The 18,333-nt window shown below is 42.9% G+C and overlaps 2 protein-coding genes across 3 annotated transcripts in view; both read left to right on the forward strand.

The window, feature by feature from the left end:
• The first annotated feature begins 1,398 nt into the window (after positions 1 to 1,398).
• Positions 1,399 to 9,819, forward strand: bdnf (brain-derived neurotrophic factor). The gene is given in 3 exon segments (XM_060911070.1): positions 1,399 to 1,449; positions 8,725 to 8,979; positions 8,981 to 9,819. Coding segments are annotated over 2 exon segments (768 nt in total). The 5' UTR covers positions 1,399 to 1,449; positions 8,725 to 8,745; the 3' UTR covers positions 9,515 to 9,819.
• A 2,813-nt stretch (positions 9,820 to 12,632) lies between these two features.
• The window catches only part of lin7c (lin-7 homolog C (C. elegans)), a 35,266-nt gene continuing 29,565 nt past the window's right edge, over positions 12,633 to 18,333 (forward strand). For both annotated transcript variants that reach the window (XM_060911068.1, XM_060911069.1), the window contains exon 1: positions 12,633 to 12,766. In XM_060911068.1, coding sequence (XP_060767051.1) covers positions 12,730 to 12,766 — 37 coding nt within the window. In that variant the 5' untranslated portion in view covers positions 12,633 to 12,729. The remainder of the gene's footprint in view (positions 12,767 to 18,333) is intronic.

The raw sequence follows: 18,333 nt of genomic DNA on the forward strand, positions 1-18,333 counted from the left end.
AATAGGACCTTGATGTGGTGGAAAGCAGGAGGAACCGCCGCTGCTTCACTTTGAAGCTGTTTTTTTTTTTTTTGGGAGGGGGGAAATCACAAAAGCAACTATCCATTTTCACAGGACAATCTATGGTCCTTTCACATGAAGGTGTTTCATTTGAGCCCATCCTGGGTCTACGAGAAAACAATGGCACCCTGACTGGATGGATAGCAATGAATGAAGCCCCCTGAGCTTTTCAGCAACAACATCCACAGACATCAGACTACAAAGTCGGGGGGAGAGAAGAGAAGAGAAGAGAAGAGAAGAGAAGAAAAAACTTTGGGGAATTTATATTTGATTTATATGATGCAGTTTTTAAACTGCTTATAATAATAATGGAGGCGGCACGGTGGTGTAGTGGTTAGCGCTGTCGCCTCACAGCAAGAAGGTCCTGGGTTCGAGCCCCGTAGCCGGCGAGGGCCTTTCTGTGCGGAGTTTGCATGTTCTCCGGATGGGTTTCCTCCGGGTGCTCCGGTTTCCCCCACAGTCCAAAGACATGCAGGTTAGGTTAACTGGTGACTCTAAATTGAGCGTAGGTGTGAATGTGAGTGTGAATGGTTGTCTGTGTCTATGTGTCAGCCCTGTGATGACCTGGCGACTTGTCCAGGGTGTACCCCGCCTTTCGCCCGTAGTCAGCTGGGATAGGCTCCAGCTTGCCTGCGACCCTGTAGGACAGGATAAAGCGGCTAGAGATAATAAGATGAGATGAGATCATGGCGCACACTACCCTACCCTACCCTACTAAAAAGTACGCCTTTAGCTTGGGGCATCGATCCCGCACTATTCCCAACAGCAGCGTGGGGGTTCAGGATGGAGCATCACGCGCCACTTTCGGTTTGTTCAGCTTGCACGAGCGACCGACTCACTCTGAGTCACGTGTCTCTACGTCACCGTGCACAGAGGTATCGGATTCGCGTGGAATGAAGCCGTCATTTCAAGCTTGGGAGCTCTCTCAGTGCGCATTAATCCAGACCCGTGTGCGATCCAGACCCGTGTGCGTGTGCGTGCGTGTGTGTGTGTGTGAGTGAGTAAATGCGCGTGCGTGCGCGCGTGTATATGTCTCTGTGCGTTTGGAGAATGCCGTCCAGAGTGCGTGAACCGACCTACGAAGGATCCGCTCAGTCATGGGAGTGCGTTACCTCGCCCGCGCGATTTCCGCCATCAATAATTTAATCTATCTGCTCCAAAGCTGAAGAGACTGACGACAAGTCGGTGCTGCTGCTTGGCAAAAAAAAAAAAAAAAGAAAGAAAGAAAAAGCGCGAGGAATTAAAAGCTCAGTGTGGAAAAAAGCTCGAGGGGTTTGTTTGCGCGCTCGGGGATTTTTTTTTTCTTTTTTCCTCCTCTCCAAATAAACCATCCCAGATGACACTGTCCCGTTGAATGGTCTCCCTTTAGAACTGGACAGTAAAATAAAGGTAGGTTTTGTTTTCATGCCTTAGACTTTTGTCGAAAAGTATTCTATTCAAGATTTATTTCTGCTTGTGCAAATGTGCAATTAAAAAAAAAAACACCCCAACAAACCCAAGGCTTTCTGATTGTTCATAATAAATACATTCAGAATGGGCAAGACTTTCATTCAACCCGAAGTTGAAATGATGACTCGGATCTAACTCAATGAATTCTCACCTGAAACATCATGCGATCACTCATGAGACATCTCCTGTTTCCTTCCACCACTCTAGATTATTAAACTGAATGGGCTGCTTTGCGGGTGTTGTTATGCTAAAGAGGACAGACAAATGTAGTTGTGCATTTGAAATGGACGAGACTAAATGTATAATTGGAGTTTGGTGCACTCGATAAGACTTTCATAGGAAACTTGAGCTCTGGGGTTTGGCTTACAGTGTAGTCTAGCTTTTCCCCACAGCCTCATCAACTCTCCAAGGGTTCACATCCAACTTTGTGTGTGTGTGTGTGTGTGCGCATTACAGAACATCACTGAGGTCTGAATTTAGTGCTTACATTCAAGGAAAAATAAGCCCAGCTGAGTGGCCACAGCAATTTTCCTGTAAATTGCAATGATTCATATTCCTGGGAATTTTGATCATGACTGTTTAACAGCCTATCAATATTTCTCATTAGCTTGGACTTGATGGTGGTGAGTTATTACATTTCTGAGTAGCTGTTTTGTTATTGGTTGGTTGGCCAGTAGGGAAAACCATTAGGTTATACTGATATATATATATATAAAAGTAATGTGCTGATGAATTTTTGAGTATTTATGTGTTTAATTTCTCTGCTTCATCTGAGTGTACAAACCAAACCTCTCACTTTATTTACTGAAATTGAACTTTTTATTGAATTGATATATATATATATATTTGTATTATTTTTTTTACTTGTGCTTGTATGGATCAGTAGAATAAAATGTATGTGTGTGTGTGTTACACCACGTCCTTTCGTACAGTATGCTGAGAATAAAAGCGTAACATGCGGTTCATGTAGACAAAAGCGCCATCTAGCGGATAAACTGAGTAAATTCCTGAGCTGCACTTGAAACTGTTCGATTATGTTACTAATTGTACCTGGCCAAAGCTGAAGTTAAAAAAAAAAAAAATGTAGTTTTACTAATGGTGTTGGATCAAAAGTTTACACGCTTCTAGTTAGACTTGGAAGTGAAAAGTCTCTCTCTCTCTCTAAGCACAGAGTCGAACATGTTGTCAGTCGCTAAGCCAGAAAGTCGCCTAGCCTACATGAAAACAACACCTATCAGCATCACAGTTGGCCAATCTTGGATGATATTTCCGAGGCGGATCCTGCCAATGCTCGTCCTTTCTCCTGTTACGTGAAGAGCCGAAACTTATACATTAATCATTACCGCACTAAAGTTTAATTTGGTTTGGTTGCCTGCTTTCCGTGAAGCAGCACAACTCCAACCAAGAAGTCTAAGAACTTCAGAAGGAAACAATTAGGCTACCAAATAAAGTCAGAGTAAACTAAATTCAAAGGGTTCTGTGACATTTACGTTCAAGAATGTAAATGACATAACTATACACCCTAAAATTCCCTAACCGCGTCTTCATTCGATGATCAAATGTGGCTTTCTCTGCAAGTAGAGCGATGAAGACGTTGTTTATATCCACTACAACTGTTGCAAGCTCGATGAAACAGGATGTTTTATTTTTGTTCTTTGACCGTTTCAGGATAAAAGCCTGCTGACTGAATGAACAAGCAGCGTAACAGTCAAAGAAAAAGCTCGATATAAGGGCCTTAGTCTTGTTCTGCGCTTGTCTGCAGCACAGCTGTGTTACATTGTAGAAGAAACCGCAATTACCTGAGGATGTACTTCAAAGAATCCTGCCTTATTCTCACAGCCGCTAACACCGAGCGAGAATGAGCCAAAGTTTTTACAAGCCTGCTGCCATTTGCTGCTGTTTGATCCCTCCCAAAGATTAATCATTAGTCTGGCCTGTAGCCATAGCATAGTCAAAGCAAAGCAATCATCTCAGTGGTTTGTTGAGCGCCAGATCGGTGTGAGGTTGGCAGAAATTGGTGACATAAAATTTCACGTCAGTGAAATACCTTTAGAGGATTCAACAGTGGGATAACTTAGTTTATGTTGTATATTAGATTACATTACTGGCATTTAGTAGACGCGCTTACCCGGAGCGACGTACAACACACCCAGAGCAGCCTGGGGAGCAGTTGGGGGTTAGGTGCCTTGCTCAAGGGCACTTCAGCCATTCATTTCAGCTGGTCCAGGGAATTGACCCGGCAACCTTTTGGTCCCAAAGCTGCTTCTCTAACCATTAGGCCGTGACTCCCGCCCCCCATTCTGTATTCATTGAAACACAAACAGGACATTATATATCAGATGAGGAATATTTAGCTCACTTTTATCAAACGGGCGGCACGGTGGTGTGGTGGTTGGCGCTGTCGCCTCGCAGCAAGAAGGTCCTGGGTTCGAGCCCCGGGGCCGGCGAGGGCCTTTCTGTGTGGAGTTTGCATGTTCTCCCCGTGTCCGCGTGGGTTTCCTCCGGGTGCTCCGGTTTCCCCCACAGTCCAAAGACATGCAGGTCAGGTTAACAGGTGACTCTAAATTGACCGTAGGTGTGAGTGTGAATGGTTGTCTGTGTCTATGTGTCAGCCCTGTGATGACCTGGCGACTTGTCCAGGGTGTACCCCGCCTTTCGCCCGTAGTCAGCTGGGATAGGCTCCAGCTTGCCTGCGACCCTGTAGAAGGATAAAGCGGCTAGAGATAATGAGATGAGAATGAGATGAGACTTTTATCAAACAGCTCACAGATTAAATATTCAAAATGTTCATTAGAAAGTGGACCTAAGCAGACTAGTCAGTCATTTGGTTTTTAGTTGACAATGAAGATTGTAAAACACCGATTCATTTTAGGATATATGAAATATTTTTAAGGCTAGTGGGTGTATTGTTGTTGTTGTTGTTGTTTGTTTACCATAAAGCATTGAATTCTAGCACATAAAGCCTAACAAGAGGTGTAAGGTGTAAGGTTATGTGAATTTTTCTACAATAATGCCCCCTGGTGGAACTCCCTTGGAGTTTCCATCTCATTTGAATACCAGTCTGCCAGACTCCACACGCTTTCTTATTTATTCATCTGGAAAGCTCTTGTTTTAATTCAGAGAGACAGAAAGCTTAAAACTAGGATGTCATCTTCGAGATTCACAATACCTTCAAGGATCCTTTCTTGTGAACGGTTTTCAAGTTTGTTACAGCCTTGGTGACCTTGAAAATAGTCTGTGGCCCCTGAGGAAAAGGGAAACCTTTATTTATTTATATATTTATGTATTTATTTCCACTAGAAAATCTGTTATTCATGCTACACTTTCATGTTAACCACGCTTCATCTGCCTGTCATGACGGGATTTCTTAAATAATCCATGCATGGCGGGGAGACTTAAGCAAACAGAGCTGTGAGGAACCGGGAGCGTACAAAGCAAACCGCCCTGTCCTACCAGCTTCTATCTAAACAATTGAGCAGGTGCACGCTACTCTTTACCACCTCCCGTCTCTCCCCTCCCCTCCCCTCCCCTCCCCTCCAAGCAGTAATGCTGCCACTCATGTGCGAGCAGAGATCAATCATATTTAGCAAAGAAAAGTGTCTGAGAGTGCTGCCGCTAAGCCCTCCTGTGTGTGTGTGTGAGGACACATTATCAAATACAGCTGTGTAGATATCATGTCATCACTTTTAGATATCATTCATAATTCTTTTGTAGACAGAGGGATCCAAAAGTCACCTAAGGCTTGAGGGATACTTCTATAGGACTAGTTGGAATGCTATGCGTGGCACATTTCAAAAGAACATAATGCACCTGGCTTCCAAAGTGTTCACAAAGAGGTACATCAATAAACGTCTAAAGTTCCACATCTGTTTGCTCCACAGCTCGTGCTACAGATTGTACCCCCCACCCCCTTCCTGGACATGCACACATCATGAAACACCATGTTTGCGTTATATTGGCCGGATATTGATATTGTGACGATACGACGCAGTTCGGAGGGAAAGACACACACGTCAAACATATTAAAGAGGAACAATGTGTCCATGGTGGTAATTTGGTTTCCTCTCCTTCTAGTTTGAACAAGGTCTTGCTTATTGCCAGCTCAGTCCCCGAGCAATAAACTGATTCACCGCCTAGATTGCGTTTTAACAGGAAGGTGATTGAGAGCATAATCCATATTGATTCGCCGGATGGAAACAGGAAATAGCAGGGTTAGAAATAAAATTTGTTTGTTGTTCCTGGTGAGAGGGGACCCCAGAGGAATGGCAAGCAATTGAAAGCTGATGAGTGGCACCCCACCACCACCACCCCAAGCCAACCCTCTTACTCCCCCACCCCTTCCTCAAAACTTCTCCTTTTCATCCTCCACCTCCCTGCCCGGTCTGCCTTGGAGACCTGGAAGAGACGTCATCAGGGTTGTTATGCTGAGAAATGACGCTCGACATCATATCCCCCCCGCTTCACCCCACCCGTTCGCTGCCTAAGAGTTGTGGGTTATAAGATGCACTGTCGTCCACATTCAGAGCGTTCAGTGTCCAGTTACTTTCGTTTCAAGCTACACACTCCACGTGCACGTGGCTTTTAAGACAGAGCCAAAAGATCGCGCCGATACAGCTATCCATCATCGGTGAGTTATCAGGACCATATGCGCTTTTTAAAGCAGGTCCAAGTAGGTGCGAGAGTGCTGTGCCAGGTTTATCAAGTTTTACTATCACCCCTCAATGATGGTATTATATTATCTATCATTTGATAGCACTTGCAATTTATATAATACCTCCCTCATCAGAGGGACAGCAGATGTTTGGTAATTGAGATCAACCTGAAACTGGGGCAGATGCTGGGCTGTGGCCGAGTGTGTACATAAAACCCACATTAGTGCCATTCAGAGGGGGAGAGAGAGAGAGAGAGAGAGAGAGAGAGAGAGGATGCTGCCAGAAATACATCAGTCCCTGAAGGTGCAACACATTTGGAAGTATTTCAAAGAAGTGAGCAAGTATGACATAAGATGCAATCAAGTCCTAATCCTCGGCGGCACTTTAAAATCCTCTCCGAAGTTTCTGCGGAGGTAATTGCTGACAATGTAAGACGTTTTTTTTTTTTTCCATGACTGGAAAAGCTGATGGGCTGAAGCATCTTTTCATGCCTGCAGAAGCAGCGCATACACACATTTTACTCCGTGCTTCATTTGATTAGGATTGATCCGTCCTCCAAAGCTGTAATCCCAGCCTGTTTTTAATTTATTTATATTTTTTTCAATGCTTGTTTTTGACTACGTGGGAGAAAAAAATTATCGGAGCTCCTATCTCTTTGTCTCCTACCAGACATACACAAACACAAGCAAATGCATGCACCCACACTCTCTCTTTCTCTCTCACACACACACACACACACACACACATATATGCATGCACACACCTCGCCAGGTGAAACGTCACAGAGCAAGGGGACTCAGCGCTCATTAAGGGGAAGGCTGCAATATTCTGAATCGAGACCATGGGACTCCCAGTTCGCCTATTTATAGCTGCCGTGTCTCCATGGCAGTCACCACTGCGCTGGCAAATCGCAGCCACGGCCCCAGACACCAATTAAGAATGAAACAAATGCCTTTTAGAGAGGGGCGTGCCACCATGTCTCTCCCACCCTTCTTCAGTCTCTTTCCGCTCCATGAGTGCATCCTCTCCATGCCTCTTCCGGAGGATGCTCGGGGTAGAGGGAGGATGCCACGCAGAGAGCTGGCCGAGCTGTGCTGCGACGTTGGCTATTTTTAAAAAGCCCCCCCCTTTACACACACACACACACACACACACACACACACACACACACACACACACACACACACACACTCGCACTCTCTCCCCCAACCCCTCCTCCTCCTCAAGAAGGAGAGCAGATGAGGGATGTCTTCTTCTTGTTGTGCTGGTGTTTTGGATGCTCCCCGTGCTATTGTTTGTGAATGTTGCGGCGAGTTTTGGGATGTCGACGGATGTGATGAATTGCTGTGACTCATAGGGGCATCAGAGAGGTAAGAGAGTGAGGGTTAGGCGTAAGAGAGATGAAAGTGAGGGGAAGGATGAGTGGTGCGCTGGAGGGGCAGTCCTGGCTTTCTCTGCGTCTTTATGTCGGGGATGTCGGGGGCTGTCTTGACCCGGATGTGTGAAATGCATCCATTGGACATGGAGTAGTTTTTATGAATGAATGAATGAATGAATTGCATCCTGTCTTCTTCTCTCTCCTTCACTCTCTGTCTCTTAATTTACCTGGTGACCTCTACATGGAACATGCTCTTTAGTTATGCCTCAAGACTCTTTTTTTTTTTTTTTAAACCAATCTAGAGATGTAGAACATTCACAGACTGGCTGAATCTGTAGTGGCATCGTAAGCATTGCAGTGGAGGATTTTTCCGCTCTTGTTTTAGCTTTATGGCTGAAATATGAGGCCCATTTTTGCTCTTGAGATATAAGTGGTTCTTAAACTATCTGTATACTCTGAACCCTATCTTACTCTCATCCGTATTACTATACTGACTTTAGTGTTTTTTGGTTTTTTTTTTTGTAATTACTACACATTGGTCACTAGCACTTAACATCAGTCAGGGTTGTGTTAGTCTGATGGGATGCTAGAGCAGGAGAGGAGGGTGGAGGAGGAGGGAAGTGCAGGCAGAGAAGAGGGAGTGGGTGAGGGTGAGAGCCTCTCATGTCCTCCTAATGATACTCCTGAGCCTCTGTATTTAGCTCTGTGTTTGTGTGTGTGTGTGTGGGGTGGGGGGGGACAGATCCGGTGTGATGCGTCAGTAGTGCCAACGCTCCCCTGGGCCTTGATTGCCAGGAACTGAAAATGCAACAAAGAAATAACAAGTTGGCATGTTGTGGGTCGGTTGCTACGAAATGTGAACCAGATTTTAGGTCTGCAATTCTGATCCCAGCTTACACGAGAGCACTGAACGCCAGGGGGACTGGCTGCAAACGACACAACAAGCACTTTGGGGAAACAAATAACAAAGATTGACAAAAGATAACAGAAAAATAATGCAACATCACTTAACGATTATGCACCAGTGCAATGTGAACATGGTTGTTTTGTACTTTTTTTTTGATGTATCGCTTTAAAATTTAAATCTCTGTTTCTCTCCATCCCTCCCCTTTTTCTTACTCCCCTTCCTGCCCCTCCCTGAACCGCCACACCCTATACACACCTTTCCCTCTGTGTCATCTCCAGTTCCAACAGGTCAGAAGAGTGATGACCATCCTGTTCCTTACTATGGTTATTTCATACTTCAGTTGCATGAGAGCTGCGCCCATGAGAGAGGTGCCGGGCGTTGTGGGGGGCCACCGAGCTGAGGGCTACCTGGGGGCCGCCCGGGGCCACGGGACTCCACCGAGCAGGGCAGCACTGCCCTCGCTCACGGACACGTTCGAGCAGGTGATCGAGGAGCTACTGGAAGTGGAGGGGGAGGCAGCGCAGGGCCAGGGAGGGGGGGGGTCCCGGCAACGCAGCCACAGCCACGGCCGAGTCAAAGGACGTCGACACGTACGCGTCACGTGTGATGATCAGCAACCAAGTGCCTTTGGAGCCGCCGCTGCTCTTTCTCTTGGAGGAATACAAAAACTACCTGGACGCCGCCAACATGTCGATGCGGGTGCGGCGCCACTCGGACCCGGCGCGGCGTGGCGAGCTCAGCGTGTGCGACAGTATTAGCCAGTGGGTGACGGCCGTGGACAAAAAGACGGCTATCGACATGTCTGGCCAGACCGTCACCGTGCTGGAGAAGGTCCCGGTGGCCAACGGGCAGCTGAAGCAATACTTTTACGAGACCAAATGCAACCCGCTGGGTTACACGAAGGAGGGCTGCCGAGGAATAGATAAGCGGCACTATAACTCGCAATGCCGGACAACCCAATCGTACGTGCGAGCCCTCACCATGGATAGCAAACGGAAGATCGGCTGGAGGTTTATACGGATAGACACTTCGTGTGTATGCACATTGACCATTAAGAGGGGGAGATAGTGTACACAATGTATAGATTTTATTGAGAGTTCTAACAAGAGAGAAAGAAAAAGAGTAAATATCTATTTGTATATATACATAACAGGGTAAATTATTCCGTCAGATGAAAATTTTATGGACTGCATGTAAAAAAGATGAAGTTTATACAGTAAAGTGATACTACAGTCTATTTATTGAACATATTCATGACCTTGTAAACAATTAAAAAAAGATCTGATCAGTCATTTGCTCCCAGTTCAAATTACTATATCACATTCCGCAAGATGTTGTGGTTTCTTTACGTTGCCAAGAACTCAACAGATGAGAGGAGAGATTATTTAAGAGAAAAAGAAAAAAAAAACAACTTGCATGCTGCTTCAATTGTGAATTGAAAAAAAAAAAAAACTGTCCACTTTCAGAAAACAAGACCACTATTCCAACCAAAAGATTCTGTTTACATTCTCAGCAGTGACAGGACATACTCCTCAAAGTACTTTAACTGTTTCCTCTTCTAAACTTCTCAAGGTTATGTTGGAATTACATACTATGTCAAGGTGCTGTTGTCAAAGCTTTGCTGTTTATTTTTTTATCCCCACGAAATGAAAGAAAAAAATACTATAAAAAATTATATATATATATATATATATATATATATATATATATATATATATATATATTTCATTCACATATGTTCTGAATTAATATAATTCATTTTGTATGTTGTGAAGTTGTTTGCAATATTAAATTGAAATATTTGAAGAAATAAAAATGACTATAGGCAAGTGAAAAGCAAACCCAATGTCAATAAAGTTTGAGCTCTCCCTTTACAGGTATAAATTCAGCACAAATTTTGGAGAAGAGACGATTAACTTCTTCCTAGAAATTCAACACACAGCTTGAATCTAGTTTTGGGCTAAATTACCCAGTTTATTTAAAAAAAAAAATCCTATTTCCTTATGAGCTGAGTTCCAAAAATGAGACCATGTAGTAATGGCAATAACGAAATCATCCATATATATATGATACGCAAGGTTAAAAGGTTTTTATAACAGAAACCAACACACATAAACCAGAGTAAATATGCAAAACAGCACCTGCTCACCAAGCCTCTTGCATACACCCCACGCCATCTCTCACATCCTGCCCAAGCGGAGGAGTGGCACTGCTCAGGTAAGGACCACTCAGAGCGTGGAACATAAACCCAGCTAAGATGGTGGCGGTAGGTGGTGTTTCTCCTTCAATCACTGGTCATAGGCTATCATTTCTATCACAAGTACATTATCTTTGTCCTAGAAAAAAAGAGATGAGTGAGTTCAACACTCTAATATACTCTACTTGATATCCGATCCATCTTTGTGCACAGATGAACCTGTTTCGGCTCATAGATTGTTATCAGACCCATGTGTCTGAAGTGTTGACACAGTGTTGCAAACAAGGTACAGCATGAGAGTAGATACTCGGGGTTGGACATCATGCCCAGTCAGAACTATAATATTCTACATCCATAATATCTTATAGAGAGAAAATAACGACTCACATCCACAGATTACAAATATCTATAACCCCAAGCACAAGAACTTGTTTGACGAAAACCTCTATCCTTTTACTATATTTCACAGATCAAACATCATTTCATAAAATGATGTCACTTTGATATTCGTTCTCTGTCCTTACGCAGACTCGTCCGTCATAATGAAGAGCATCATACAGACACGGACCATCTAAAAATCTAAACACGCAAAGATCCTACGAATTATTATGTCAGGTTTGTTACCGCTATAACATTAAATATAGACAGGCCAATTCGCATTGCACTATAACAGCATTTTCAATCCTGATCCTGGAGAACCACAACCATGTACATTTACGGTGTTTTCCCTTCTCAACTCATTAGCTAATTATTAACAAGTCTGAACCAGACTGAACTGGGTGACACAGACGAAGGGAAACACCAACATGTCCAAGGCGGTGGTGCTCCAAGACCTGGACTGAGGAACACTGCAGTAGAATAATTTGCACTGGCTGACATGTCTGAGTTATTTTGGTGAGTTTCAAATTGTCCCCAGTTCAAAGCAGTGCCTGGTGAGAGACCCAGCAGAGCCCTGACCCATTTGCCATGGAAGTAGGCCACTCCATGCGTATCCCTATCCCTTTCTGATTTATAGTGATATAATTATTTTGCGAAAGGTGTTAGACTTTAAGTCCTTCCTAACCGAAGGGTAGGCTACAGCTGCTGTATTTATACAGTACAGGAAAAGGACTGTTTTAAGTGAGATAATGTGTTAGTTGTCAGTCTTTGCTATAGGAACTCATCTCATCTCATTATCTCTAGCCGCTTTATCCTGTTCTACAGGGTCGCAGGCAAGCTGGAGCCTATCCCAGCTGACTACGGGCGAAAGGCGGGGTACACCCTGGACAAGTCGCCAGGTCATCACAGGGCCGACACATAGACACAGACAACCATTCACACTCACATTCACACCTACGGTCAATTTAGAGTCACCAGTTAACCTAACCTGCATGTCTTTGGACTGCGGGGGAAACCGGAGCACCCGGAGGAAACCCACGCGGACAACATGCAAACTCTGCACAGAAAGGCCCTCGCCGGCTACGGGGCTCGAACCCAGGACCTTCTTGCTGTGAGGCGACAGCGCTAACCACTACACCACAGGTATTAGTACAAAAATAAATGAAATAAAATTTAAAAAATAAATAAAAAGGTTTTTTTTCTACTATACATAACAGTAAAACTGGTGGTATTAATGTTTTGGCCCTATTATTATTATTATTATTATTATTATTATTATTATTAACAGACTGCGCAAATTAGGTGCAGTTCAGTAATTATGCCTTTTGGCCAGTAGATGGAAATACTAACTAGAAGAAAGCCAGCAGAAAAAAAAAGTCTGGCTTGGATGAATATCAATAAACCACACCTGTATGTCGCTCTATAGAGCTGTCTTACCTGCGAAATTGTGTTATTCAAAATCTCATTACACAAATAATCAGAAAAGTGTGTTACAAAATGGCTTTTGGGGTCATTGTGTCTCTGACAGGGATGGACAGTATATTGTGCGCATTTCCTGCGCAGAATGGATGCTCTTCGACTCCCCCGTCAATCTCTTTACATTACGGCTTAGCCAATTGCTACGAAAATAGCAGTGAAGACACGGCGCTAGCTCCACACTGAGCTTTTCCCAACCAGAAGTGGAATATCCACGGCTGAAAAAAATAACATGGCCTCGCTGGGGGAGCCGGTGCGATTAGAAAGAGGTAAAAAGCACCATTATAATAAATTATTCACGGTTTCGGCGTCAGCGACGTGATCAAGCAGATTGGTACCGATGCTAAGCTAGCGCTAGCATACAGTGGTTCAGGTTTGAAGGAGAACAGCGTATAGTTAAGCACTGTACGTTTTTACAAAGGAATAAACGATAATTAGGCAGTCTATTTGACGTATATCAGAATATTACCCATTTATGAGCTTCTGTATGTGTAATTTAAGGCGTTAGCGAGCTAGACAGTAGCTAGTTATTGTCCATAAAGCATGTTATTAGATTTAGAAATGCACAGATGAAATCAGGCGCTACAGACCGAGTCCCAAATACCACACGATTTTTAAGTAGGTGACTATGTAGGGTGTAAACGCCATTGTGACATACCCTAAGAAGTGCATTTAGGAACATGGGAAGTAATTGGTTTGGGTTTTACAGCTTGATCCACGGAGCCCTGCTGAAGACATGACTAGAAATGTCAGACCATAATAAGAAGCATGTAATGGCTGCCAGTAAAAACTTTCCTGTTGGAATCTAATGGTTTTAATGGTTTTTCAAGAGTCCACTTATTTGAAGTTACAGATCCAGGATATATCCAGAGTCAAATTGTCTATTTCTTAATTTGGTGTAGATTTTAAAGTAGGGTCCATTAATAATAATAATAATAATAATAATAATCTCATCTCATTATCTCTAGCCGCTTTATCCTTCTACAGGGTCGCAGGCAAGCTGGAGCCTATCCCAGCTGACTAACCCTGGACAAGTCGCCAGGTCATCACAGGGCTGACACATAGACACAGACAACCATTCACACTCACATTCACACCTACGCTCAATTTAGAGTCACCAGTTAACCTAACCTGCATGTCTTTGGACTGTGGGGGAAACCGGAGCACCCGGAGGAAACCCACGCGGACACGGGGAGAACATGCAAACTCCACACAGAAAGGCCCTCGCCGGCCACGGGGCTCGAACCCGGACCTTCTTGCTGTGAGGCGACAGCGCTAACCACTACACCACCGTGCTGCCCTCGTTATTATTAATAATAATAATGATGATGATGATGATGATGATTTTACAGGTAATAAGCCTTATTTAGACAATGTATGTGCAAGTAATAAAATGAATGAAATGTAATATAAGGCGCAAGATAAAGTATTAAAATAAAGAAGAAAAAAAGAAATAGCCAATGAAATCATATATCTGTCCTTAAAGTGCATATCACGGGTAAATTCAGGAGCGAGATCAATGTAATTCTCCTATTTTATATTAAACTTTGGTCAAATATCTGTCACATTTTGTGCAATTTTTTTACCTTGCGCAATACCAGAAAAATTCAGTTGAAATCAAGCCATTTGAGGCAAATTGGTCCGCCTCTGAAAAAACTTGGCTTTTTCCCGGGAAACATTGATTGATTTTCGTGACGTCGCGTGCGGGACGCCTCCTTCTGAATCCTACATCAGCGCTGGTTTGTTTATGAGAAAACGACCTGGTGGTTTTCTGCAAATTTCTTCAACGTTATCGCATAATTATTAAAATGGTTAACAGATGTATTGTAGGAGGGTGTAGCAACACCAATCTTGATGGGATTAGTACTCATCGTTTCCCAAAAGACCAGACAATGAGAGAGAAATGGGAGCGCTTGGTCTACACAGGCTGTGCACTGAAACCGTGTAAGCTCTCGCAGCCTGCTGGCGCTTCCGCAGGTAACGTCACGAATCTGGCTCCAGACTCCCTTGGGATTTTTCCAGACGCGTTTTATTTTATTTTATTTTTTTCTGCTGTAGACAGATGGCCTTGTGCAAAATTACCCTTCTGGATGAGTGTGTAAAGGGACATACTTTCATATAAAAAAAACCCACGAAATTGGTCCAGAATATGCACTTTACGAGTCACTATGGGACGGTAACCGGCCCGAAGGATAGTACTGTATCCACATTCACTGGATATGAGCAATCACATGCTCTGATTGGCTACTCTACTACAAGGATATCAGCTCATATACCATGAGTAGAGAAAAACAAAATGGTGGCGTGTGTTGCTGAACCAACTGAGGACGAAATAAAAACTACTCGAAAAAAATCAACAAAATATGGGGAAAAAAAGTATTTGATGGTGGGTCTATCTTTTTTTTTCAAGAATTATTATTTTCGCATTTTTCACAAATTGCTTCTATCATTTCGCCAGTTTGTTTACATTCTAAGCGGAAATGATCTTATCGGATGTTTTGTATAAAATTTCTATGTATCGTATTTGGAAAAAATAAAAATGCTCTGTTTCTCAAAATCCAGTGAATGTGGACAGAATCAAAGTTATTCCACACAATCTCGTTGTACGTGGCTTATAGCCGACTCCGTGCTACGCGCCTCGTTGGCTGTCAGCTCATATACGACTCGATTTCGTGGAAAAACTGTTAAATAAATGAGAGAGAGAGGGGATATTACACAGTTGTGAATAGGGCTGTGCTCGTTTGCCATCAGTTGCTCACGATATCGTACCATATATATCGAGTTAAACGATGTCTTTAATGTATTGTAAGCAGAGGGCACGAATACGTTTGGAGCCAAAATTATTCAATCAGTGAGTCTCGAGACGAGGCCATGGAGACATGGGGGACGTAATTAGCGGCTTGCAGCGTCTGTAGCAGAGCGCATTGAAGCAGAGCGCCTAATTTCTAGTGCGTATGCCCTGAGTAACTGGAAGCGCCATTTGTAAATAAAAACGTTTTTGGTTGGAACAGGTTGCAAGCATGAATTTCCGTCGATTTCTGGCATGAAACACGCTTTAAATCAAGTGAAAATTGATGACAACCTGCTACAGAACCGGAAGATATGCACGAAATATGTCATATATAGGATTTTCGATTTTCAAGTGAGTAAACGATATCGTATCGTACCTCCGAAAATCGTGCATGATCGAGTATCGCGAGCTGTGAGCACAGCCCTAGTTGTGAAGATATGAATTTTCTCTTCAAGTGGTGAATGTATAGATCACGAGTGAGTGTAGCAAACAAGTTAAATATCCTTTCAACATGAGAAGATAAACTTCATATGTTTGCGCGACAGTAATATTCTTTATATTATTTGGACACAGCCACAAAAGATACACAAGTTAATCAAAAGAATTTTCATTTTGAACCAGTTCGCCATTTTGACAACACGTGTCTAGTGAGCGGGAAAACACTGGGAGTGACGTCATCGGAGTGAAATATCAGTGATTATTATACATACAGGACACTTTTTTGATGGAACAAAAACATGTTCTATTCCCTTCTAGCAGGTTTCATTCATTTGGTTTGATAGCATGCAGTATTGTTAGCATATCGCTTATCCTACGTGTATTACGTCACTCTACCCGATAGAGAATGAGCGTTGAATATGGTTTATGATATTGCATGGTTGTCAAGACAACATGACGTCACATGTCAGAGACATAAAACTTCCACACTAGCGAGTGACTTTGACAATTTGTAAACGAACATGACCGCCAGGTTTGTTTAGTTAAATATGGAAGAATTTTGAAAGAGAAAGACATGTTGAACACCCAGAAGGAATGTATAATAATAATAATGACTTTTTTTTCATGGTATATCAGATATATTCCACTCGTCTTTGACTCGTTCAGTATCATGCTAGCTGAATGGGATATATCTGATATACCACTCAACGCCAGCCAATATTCTTTAAATACGTCACTCAGATCTGCAATGTATTTCGTATGAAAAATGCGAGTTTTTCTAGCCTAGTAAACTAGACCCACCCGCCTAGCGGCCAAAAATATTTTTGCCTACGAGTGGGTCTAGCCTCGCACCATATCAACAAAACACCCCGGGCATCAAATCGTGCCCACCAATCACAACGCAAGGTTTTTGTTTGGATTCTTTGGGCGGGCTTTTGCAGGAGTGACGACAAGGCTGCGCGACGCTGGAGAAAGCACAGCAGGAAAGATTGCTACGGCTATTGAACAGCGCTAGTTTGACTCTGCTTTGGAATCAGTTTTAGAAGAATTAGACTTGGAGTTTTCGTTGAAACATGAGCAGGAAGAGGCTCTCCGCTCATTCCTTTTCAAGAAGGACGTTTTCGCTGTTTTGCCGACCGGCTATGGCAAAAGTCTGATCTACCAGCTGGCTCCGCTCGTAGCCAAAAGGATGGGGCTAGTTTGTGCAGTACGAAGAATTAATAAACAGCTTTGAAACATTACTTTTTGATTGTTTCTTATTTTCCCGTTATTTTAAATTTAAGGGAAATTATTTCACCAAACGCCACTAAATAAAAACTCTCAAAAACAGTTTAAGCAAACCTTTGAAAAACACTTGAAAAAAATAAGAGTGTATGTTAAGTATGTGGTACAGACTCCAAACTTGTGGTCATTATCTCCAAACTTCTTAATATCTAGAACCTGTTTATTAATTAATACGCATTTTGAAAAATTATTTATTTCAAGGTCTCCCCCACTGCTTTCTGTCGCTCTGACTACGTCACAGTCACTGTTGCGCTGATTGGTCAGAGCGTTGGCCTATACGCACAGAGACAGTTTGAAAGACAGCGGGTTGTTCCTCCCACACCCTTCGGAAATGTCTACGAGTGAGGCCAGACTAAATATTCACATTTAGTCTGGCTTGCCAGGCTAGAGTTTTTCAACACAAGAAGATAAACTTCATATGTTCAAGCCAATGTGTGATTTTTATTATATAGATGCATTCACAAACAAAAAGTACCCAAATTTATCAAAACAATTCATTGATTTCTTAACAAGTAGCATAGAGATTTATGTCACGGTTTTGGTTCTCCGTGTCCCAGATGGAGCTCATGTGAAAAATATGAATGGCGCATTTCCCAGTAAAACAATCATATCCATATAATAAATGATATAAAATGAAAACAAGCATAGTTTGGATGTTTGCTTTTAAAACGTAGGTTACACGAGTTGTTTATTGTTGAGTTCTTACAGCTCTTACTTGAACTTCAGTAACTCAAAAACAAGAAGGCTGTAAATAATAGCACACACTTTGGCAGTGAACTTAAAGGTAGACTGCCTTTCAGATTTTTCAAGTGTAGGTCATAAAAAGAATTTTCCTTGATACCTAATTATTTTTGTTTAGTGGACCGAAAGCTACTGAAGTCGAATAACGGACTTCCAATTTTATTTTATTTTTTTAAAAATTATAAATATAACACTTAATGAATTTAGGGCCACGTGGCCCTAAATTCCGCGTTATTTTTTCCTTCTTCATCATGACCCAATACAAGATACTACATCCTGCATCACGTGGTGGGCTTTCCCTGTTCACACAAGGCATTGTGGGATGCAAATTTGAAGCAGGAGAGAAAAATGGAGGACGTGAGTGTGCGAATGAAACGTGAAAGACTGACTACAGTAACGGAAAGCGAGAAGAAAAGACGTTATGTTGCGAAGGAAATTAAACGCAGGACCAAACTAATAAATATTGGCGGTCAGCGAGCACCTCGGTGTGATCAGTTATTCGTTTAGCGACAGAATGATGGAACTGTCAGTGCACAGTCAAGGTAAAGCTGTAGATGGCGGTAATGCAACACCGTGGATGCC

Source organism: Neoarius graeffei, chromosome 27 (assembly GCF_027579695.1).
Source record: "Neoarius graeffei isolate fNeoGra1 chromosome 27, fNeoGra1.pri, whole genome shotgun sequence".
Classification (NCBI taxonomy): domain Eukaryota; kingdom Metazoa; phylum Chordata; class Actinopteri; order Siluriformes; family Ariidae; genus Neoarius; species Neoarius graeffei.